The sequence below is a fragment of the Euprymna scolopes genome, chromosome 3 (genome assembly GCF_053919585.1).
Source record: "Euprymna scolopes isolate OS-2025 chromosome 3, ASM5391958v1, whole genome shotgun sequence".
Lineage (NCBI taxonomy): Eukaryota > Metazoa > Mollusca > Cephalopoda > Sepiida > Sepiolidae > Euprymna > Euprymna scolopes.
This window is the reverse complement of record NC_136484.1, coordinates 142,730,371-142,739,861: the sequence shown is the minus strand read 5'-3', so window position 1 is coordinate 142,739,861 and position 9,491 is coordinate 142,730,371. Positions and strand designations below refer to the sequence as shown.

General features: G+C 35.8%; 1 protein-coding gene across 1 annotated transcript; it reads left to right on the top strand.

Moving 5' to 3' along the window:
- Positions 1-2,197: 2,197 nt before the first annotated feature.
- On the top strand, positions 2,198-4,957 carry LOC145259640 (serine/threonine-protein kinase mos-like). Its single transcript, XM_080117300.1, has one exon. The coding sequence runs from the start codon at positions 2,988-2,990 to the stop codon at positions 3,981-3,983; it is 996 nt and encodes a 331-aa protein (XP_079973426.1). The 5' UTR covers positions 2,198-2,987; the 3' UTR covers positions 3,984-4,957.
- Positions 4,958-9,491: the final 4,534 nt, after the last annotated feature.

The following is a 9,491-nucleotide window of genomic DNA, read 5'->3' as shown; positions in this document are numbered from 1 at the left end:
CAACGAGGCAACACTGAATGTAGACGACGGGATGTTTTGTGCGTGATTTACAAGGTTGACTCAGTCTGGGCGTGAGAGAAAAGGATGGTGTTTAACTGCAATCCTGACCGTAGCTAGAATGGTGACGTGCACGACGCGTTTGAGTTGATTGTATAGAGTTGAATCTTATTTACATCGGGATCTGATTTTATTTTACAAGCATTAGCTTAAGGTGAAAATTAGCTGTGATAAAAAAACAAACAAAACAAAAACGATTACATTCTATAGATTTCAACAAAAAGTGGGTAAAAGTAACGAGTTTGTGCACAAGAAATGGAGTCAGTATGGGTACATGTTTTCTACTTGAATATTGCTTACTGGTTCGTTTTGGTCCCCAATCTCGTTAAGGTAGATACTTAGCTAGTTAAATGAATAAGCCCTGTATTCTTTTTATTTATTTTTTTATATAATAAAATGGACCTTCGGCAGTTTCATAACTCTCGTTTACCTTATTTTATTCTTTAGTCTCTATTTCATACATTAGACACAAGGCCATTAAATGTGTGCGCACACATTTAATGGCCTTGTGTCTAATGTATGATTTCTTTTGACTGTTACAAATATTTTTTGTCGAAGTGTAGTAGTTCTGTATTTAATCGAGAAAGGAAAAATCCTTTTCGACAGGGACTTTTAAAAATTTCTGTCCAATCCTATTCCAATTTATGGGGGTATATCCTCATATTAAAAAAAACGATCTTTTATCTACCTTTATCTCGTGTAAGTGAGGGAATAAAATAGAGACAAAGGTGTAATTATGATAACAAAATCACGCCTCGTCCCTTCTATACGTCGATGAAAATATGGAGAAGGTGAGCTACCTCACAAAGAGAACATAACTCATATAGTCCCGTCAACATTTTATCACATATGAACACACTTGGGGCCCAGACAATAAACCCATCCCGCCCCCCAAAGGGGGAAAATCACCCAGACTTCTAAAATCTGACTGGGCTGCACCATTGGCATTTCTCAGTAGGGGCACCTCAGGCGATTAGCAATAAACTAACACCTTTTCAATAATGCGAGTAGTCAAACCCTGGGAGGGTGGACCTGCTAAAGCTGCACAGGAAAATACCTCAGCCAACAGAAACCAAACGGAAGGCCTCCTCAACACTGGTCTAGACTCTGTCTCTATATCTTTGGGGTCTGAAGGTGCTCGATTGAGCTCCAATTTTTAGTTCGTACTTCTAAGATATTCACACCAAACAATGACACTACTACAACGAAAAAAAGTATTTCTTTCTCCCTCCAGGCGCATATAACTAGGCGCAATTTCCATGGACAAAGTTTCTTTGCAAGGACTTCCCACCTGTGAAACGCGTTATCGTGGGACTATCTCTTCGCTGATTACCACTTGGTCGTCTTGAAATCTAATGTCAACGAATTTTTGTCATTGACCGCCTCATAAACAATCAAACGTAGTTTATACCTCATGTTCGGAATGGCTTTCTAAATATTCGGTTCATTAATTCTCGCCAGTCTCAGAAGTGTTAGGTGAATCTCGGCGTTGAAAGCATAAGTACTGATATTTTCTTTGGGTGCCTATTAGGCAACTTTACACCTAAGCTTCATTCTACCAAAAGGTTCACTTTGAATGGGTATAAAACTAGTCACTCTAGACATGTGCTTAAAACTAAATACAAATTCCATGAACAAAGTTTCTTTCCTAGAACTGCCCGTCCGTGTAACGTTATACCGCGGGGCTGCTTCCAAGCTGACTATAACGTAGTAGTTTTCAAGTCCAATGCACACAAGTTCTTGTTAACCTGGCTTCGTGAATAATCAAATTCTACCCAATTTCCACCACAACCGATCATTACGATGTTGTCAGAACGATCACCTGACATTAATTAACCCTTATCCTCGAGTGGCCTTCGGGCTTTAATAACTTGTGGTTTTCTTGTAAAAAAAAAATGGCAAGCGGCATGACCAGTGTATCACGCAATAGGCAATAAATCATTTCCTTTTTGGAAGAGGGGGGGCAAAGCCTGGGAGGAAGATTTTCTGAGCGTGTACTAAACTACCTTATCTCACCACAGTTTATAGTAAGCTATTATATCTCATACCCACCCCACCTCCAGTGTCTCGCCCTCTACCAGTCTGTTGCGTGTCCGGATTGCTGCTGCTGCTGATTTTGTTTTATAAATGGTTAGTTTACTGCAGCCTGCTCGATCGCACAAGCAAATATAGACCGTGCTCGTCTTTATTGGCTTTAGGGCGCATGTATCGATTTATACAAACAAAACAATAACAAAAAAAAAAAAAAAACTAACAAAAGCAACAGCGACAACAACAATTCATTAGCGAGATCCATGTGCGTCTTTAAGTTCTCTCTGCTTATTCGAATGTCATCTGTCACTAGCGACAGGAGAACCATCGAGTTGTCGCATATTGACAACACGAACAAGCACGCACACATGTTCACAAGCCTGTAACACAAAACAAAATGAATAACGACAAAAAACATGTTCATAATAACGGTGAGATCCTTCCTTCCACTGATTTTAAAATTACTGGAGAAATTTCAACATTTCATTTTTGGATACTTATTTACTAAAAGTGCACGCGGTCTCTTAGCCCCTCTCCTTAAAAAAAAATAATAACAAACCAAAAAACTGGATAACACTTTTTTTTTTTTTTTTATTACGTAACCAACTTCAAGAACTGCTGGTTGAGTTTATTTCTTGCGTGAAGGGGCGCATTCAGGTCGATCGATTTAAAATTAAGTTTCACTTTGGATGCCATAACTTTACATAAAGTTTTCACATCGTCCTTTTCCGTATATTTCTCAAATGTTCTGCCCAAACCCGTTTAATCACTGTTCATTATTAGAATCTTAGGCAACATATCCAGCTTTTCCCTTTAATCGGTTTCTAATCTGCTATGCTTGGTATTATTACTACACAATTACCAAGTAAATATCTCTAGCAGTGATAATTCCAGACAAAATGTTAGCCATGCCTTCTCCAGTATGTACTCTCCAAGAACGACACGCACACGTGGACCTCTTGGGCAAAGACTCAAACTTCCAAAACCAATCTGATAATCTCTACCCGTCAAGCGAAGCCATCGCATTTCGAGGTATATCTCCCAACCGTTCCCCAAGTATCAAACCAGCAACCTCCCCAAGAAAAAAGGACTTGCTTCACATACAAAAACAATTAGGGACCGGGGGGTTCGGTACAGTCTATCTAGCTTCCTGGAACTGTGAGAAACTAGCAGTAAAGATTTTGCATCGGAAACGTCGAAATTCTTCGGCCATGTTGGAAAGTATAAAAGCGGAACGTCGGGTGTTGGACTTGAACCATCCTAATGTAGTCAAAACTTGGACGGTGCGCTCATGTGCCAACAGTCTCGGCAGTGGACTAATACTCATGGAATTTGTTGGATACCAGAATCTTCAGGATATTATAAATTGCCCAACTGAAAATCTCGGATTTGGTCGTCGAGTGAAATTTGCGTTCCACATCTCTAAAGCATTGGATTACATTAACACAAACAAAATTGTTCATCTGGATTTGAAGCCGTCAAATGTGCTTGTCACTCCGGACGATGTATGCAAACTGGGAGATTTCGGCTGTAGTCAACACTTAGACCAGCCGGTCTGTTATATGCAAAGGTCTGTGTTAACAGGGACGGTAGCCTATGTGGCCCCCGAACTTTTCAGAGGGGATCTTCCGACCGAGAAAAGTGACGTTTATTCATTTGGGATTACACTGTGGCAGATGTTATGGCGGGAAGTTCCTTACGGACAAGAAAATCAACACGTGGTTATATTTCGGGTGGTCGCCTATAATTTGCGACCGAGAGAAACCTCACAAACTAATAACCCGGAAGACAATAGTTACCGGCATCTCTATCAAAGATGCTGGGATGCTAATCCAAACCAAAGGCCGGCATTTGATCACTTAGTGCAAGTGTTTCAGATCTGGCTTGAAAGATAACGGTAAAAAAGACTGGTAAATTGTTTTATTTTGCATACGTGAAATTCTTTCGTAACTTTTTTTTCTAAAGGGTCGAAAAACTATGGTTAGTCATTTTAATCCAACTCCCTCTTCATTTGAAACTTCCTGTGACTTTTTCACAAATACATCTCATCGGAACTTGCATACAAAACCATGTTTCGGTAAAGTTGTGGTATCGTTAACAATCAAGAAATAAAACTAATTTTCAATAAACTCCTTGAAATTTATCTATCGAAACAAACTCCTATAGTGTGAAAATACAGGCTTAACTTCGAATTAGGTATCGTTAGGTAGATTTACCGCATACGGAAACAATCGCTTAGATTCCGGCTGTAAAAATAATCTAAAAAGGAATGACTGACCTTACCATTAATCCTAAGTCTGAGGGCTTAACACTGATTCTAGTTAAAGATAGGGTAAGTTGTTACACAAATCATTAAGGAATGTATCCCTGATAAGCAGTCATTTTTGTGTCTCGTGTCAAGGAGATAACTAAAATCTAAATCTGAAATACACATAAGTTTCAGGGCGTTAAAATTATGCCGGTCGGTAGAGAATGAAATATAGTGTTTGATAAGTTATCGTATTTAATTTCTAGGCAGTTAACTATGCGGCAACTTTACCACGATTTCGACCCTCTCGTAGCTAAGAAATCATAATCGCAATTTACTAGGAATAGATTTCAATTTTAGAATCCATATTCATCTACATGTTTTATGTTTATCTATATTTAAAATTTATTATTTTACTCCATGTTCATCCAACGCACAGTTGGCGTGTCAAAACGCTTTTCTCCCACCGTAAGACTTTTGTTAAGATTCATGAACTTTTTACTTTTAGTCGTTACTAAAATGCTTGCATTATCAACTTCAAGAACGCCGCTCATTTTTTTTAAAAAAAAAACATTACTATGAATAAATTGATAATAATAAAAAAAGTACTTCACAACACAACGCGGCAACTTGTCTTTTTCATTTATTGTATTGAAACTTTTGTCTGAAGAGTTTAAATTTTTTTAATTAAAGATTTCGTTTGGTTTGAAATGTTTGAACGTGAGGTTTTATTTTGGTGCTAATGCAGAGTGATCCGCGCTATTTTTGAAATCATATTTCCAACTTTAAAGTTTTGATTTTTTTTTTTTTTTTTTTTTTTTTCCAATTGTAAGGTTAAGTACAAAATATGTACAAAACACCCTCCCCATGTTAAGAATGGCCTTTTAAATGTTATATCAGCACAGATTACTCTCTGCGTGAGTACCTTTTTATTTTACTATTACAATACACTTTTACTTTCAGAATGTTTAGGGCTCTAACTCTTCTCTCGAGATACTGCCTCCCTACGAGAGCAGTTAGATACAAGGTCGATTTTTAATGTGGATAAAATGTGACTTCCCAAAAGTGTCACTTTATATTGAGACTAAAATAAAAATTGTTCGAATGGTTTCTCCTTGACTGACAAAGGTCCAAAAAGCTACTGTATCGGAACAAGATGTTACATTTTCCATGTAGACAAAAAATTGACGGGGATAATCCGAATAATTACAGCAAATTAACTCTTACTTCTACAAATGGGATCCGTATGTTTACGATTGCAGTTTACGGAACTGACCAGAAATGGTCAAGCGATTGTGGATTAGTGTTGATATGAAGCGAAACCTTTTTACTTATCTGAACCTTTCCGCCCATATTAAGGATGAAGTGTATTTTTTTCCAAATTTAGAGGGTATATTTTTCGCAATTTTTTTTTTTTTTTTTTTTTTTTTTTTTACTACTACTTCCACAGCAACTCTGCATTTACCGTTAAATCGATAATTTGTTTCCGGGTATGCTAAAAAACAAATATTACGTTTAAATTTTGGGAAGAAAAGTAGTTTTCTGGATATTAAGACTTAGGTACTCATGCAGAGAGTGATCCGTGCTGAAATATTATTTAAAAAGCCATTCTTAACTGGGGAGGGTGTTTTGTACCTATTCTGTACTTTAACCTTACAATTGAATAAAAAAAAAAACTTTAAACCTGGAAATACGATTTAAAAAAAAAAAAAAAATAGCGCGGATCACTCTCTGCATTAGCACCGATTTTTATCCAATGTAATTCTTTTTCATTGGTGGTCATGTTTTTCCAATTGAACAAGTACTAATGCGCACGTGTTACTTAACGCCTCCTGTTAAGAATGGCGACCCAACTGACATTCCAAGAGTAGTACATTGAAAAAAAAAGTCTTAATATTCAGAAAACTACTTGTCTGACTCGTATTTGAATGTGATATTTTTCAGCATATCCGAAAACTATTCAGTTCTTTTAAAGGCGAGTTATCATTTAAAGTAAAAATTCACCCTTTTGAATACGGCTATTCCCTTTTATTCTATTTGCGTTAGTCATAATCGGAAACGGTCGTTCATATATATAATACCCAACTACAGAAGCATAAACGGTGCTAATGCACTTACTGATCCGCGATATTTTTTAAAATCGTATTTCCAAGTTTAAAGTTTTCTATTATTCAATTAAGGTTAAAGTACAGATTAGGTACAAAACACCCTCCCCATGTTAAGAATGGCTTTTTAAATGCTATTTCAGCACGGATCAGTAAGTGCAGGAGTACCGCATAAACATTTAAACCTTCAAATCAGTTTTCATTCGTGACTTTTTGAATACGAGGTCTACATATCGATTTCGTTAACTATAACTTCACCATTCCTCAACTTCTGTTAAGCATCTAGAAGTGTAACCTAGGTTCAAAACTGTATCTAACTTTCAGCATCACTTAAGTGCTTCCTAATAAAACTCAAATATCTGAAATATTAAAAGTGAAATAAATATCACTATATATATATATATATATATATATATATGTGTGTGTGTGAACGTGTCTGTACATTTTCCTACATAATAACTCTGTCAATTTTTAGTCTACAGACAGGAAATTTGATATACAGGGTACTGAGATTTGGAGAAATTGATGTGATCGGTTTTTGGCCAAAAATTTGTCGATTAAGGGGTCAAAGTTCAACGATTTGATCTTTGAGAACTCTACCAAACTCCTCCGACAATTTGGGTCTACGCACTTGAAATTTTAGGTATAGGTTCCTTGGACATGAATCTAACTTAATAACTTGATTTGAGCCCAAACCAAATTTTAAGGGGTCATGATAGGGGTCAAAGTTAAAAAAATTACCTCTGCGGTCTCTTCCAAATTACTCAGACAATTACGGGTCTAAATATTTGAAATTTTACATAAAGGATATTCAGATAGTGCAAGCTTTTTCATCAGTTTAGGTCGAAAATTTTTAGTTACCAATATATAAATGTTTGCATGTCTGCCTTAAACTGTCAATAGAGGCGACGGATTTTACCAAGATCAGTATCGTTTTAAAGTTCGACCTTTTATATGACAAATATCGAAAAATTGGCTAAAAACATTATCTTCCCCTTCAACTAGGCAGTTTTCTACAGGGGGGGGTGACTTTTTTCACCGATATTTTTGAAAGATATCCTCTCCTTTAGATTGTCTAGCCTTCATTTAAAAAAAATGTCCCTTCCGGTTTGGCGGTGGTCGTAACAGCATAAACGTTAGGTTTTACCCTGTTCTTTTCCTCCTTTGCAATACGGGTTCGAGCCTGCCTTCTTACTACCACTTTTTTTTTTTTTTTTGCTCAACATACACATCCAAACACCCGGGCAACGAAAGTAATTCACTTGTTATAAACGATAAATGTTGCTTTGTCCAAAAAATAAAAAACATCGATCCTTAAAACCAGAAGAAAATTTGTACTTTGAAACTGGTTACAAATTCATCAGGCATCTTTTACCAGAGTCAATAAAAAAAGGGACGAAAAAATATATACACCTAGTTATCAAAAACAATTTGCTCTTCTACTTACCTGGATGTTTTAAAGTATTTATTTAGAGTCAAGTCAGTTGAATAAAAATACCGGTTTCATCAAAATCATTTGGACCCCCCTCCGATAATCAGCAAAACCCAAACTAATTGGAGTTTCTAAAAGCATTTAATTTTTTTTATCGATTGTAAAGGGTCTTAGTGGCTTTAACGTAACCGGCATTTTCCCCCGTTCCAACTGACTTAACACTGCTTTCGTTTTGGTTCTTCGTTATTGCAGCGAAATTCGAAAATATTGCATTTCAAGTAAAACTAATGTTGTTTACTGAAATGTCATGATGTCATGAACATATCCAAAACTCACGAAAAAAACAAAACATGAAAATTAATGAAGTTTTTCGAAGATAATTAGGAAAAATTGAGTTTTGCAATAAAACAAAACGAAAATTCTAACTGGAAATCTTTGACCAATTTAGTAAAACTTAATTTTCAGTAATTGTCTTCGAAAACTTAATTTTCTACCTTTTATCGTTTTCTGTAATTTTTGGATATTTTCATTACTGCGATATGACAATTCGGTACTAGTGCACTTATTGATCCGTGCTGAAATAACAAGGTTATTTAGAAATCCATTCTTAACATGGGGAGTTTTGTACATATTCTGTACTTTTAAGTTTATAACTTAATAAAAAACATAAAAATGTAATTAAACTGGAAAATACTATTTAAAAACTGCGCGGATCAATAAGTGCATTAGTACCAACAATTCAGTAGATACTGTGGGTTTCACTGGAAATTCAATATTTTAATTTCTGAATTTCGCCACAATAACCAAGGACCTTTGTTTCAAAGTAAATGAACTCTTTAAAAGTCAAAAAAAAAAAAAAAATAGGTAGAAAAATAACTCCTTATACATTTATTGTATACTAGCAGCGTGACCTGACGTTGCCCGGGTTTGAATGATGAACGGATGTTTCACACTCCCATATTTTTGTCATTGAAATCGATGAAATGGCTTATTTTATTTTTCAATCAAATAGATTGATTGCCTACTCTAATTGTGAACTCATCGATTCACCTGTTAGTAGCTTTGTGTCCCTCGCAGTGATTGAATTCACAATTATATTGTAGTCTACATTGCACTGTAGAGAACCTACTGTTGATTTTATAATTTAATATATAATGGCTTGCGTTAAAGTTTAAAATACGAAGTCGAGTATCATGCATCAATTGTGCTAAATTGCATTCGTTTCCAATTCGTCCGTGTCATATCAAAGAACCTACTGTTGATTTTATGTCTGGCATTACTGGTTGTGCGGTGATAATGGCTTGAATTTAAGTTTAAAATTAAAGTAAAGTGTGTAATTGTGAAATTCTGCTTTAAACAGAAACATTCATTTCAAACGCGCCCGGCATGAAAAATTCTGTTAATTAAAAAAAAAAAAAAAATTATATACTGGGCCTTTCGGCTTGTGGTAATAAAACTTCTCAAATGCACTTGTGATATTAGGCTGTGTGAGTTATTAACTTTGATTAAAATCGGCTGATCCTTCTTTCATCGGATTATTTCGATTACCAATACTTATCAAAGACATTCCGGTACAGAACTTAAGACTGCGAACTGGCACATAAAGTACCTTCGTGTG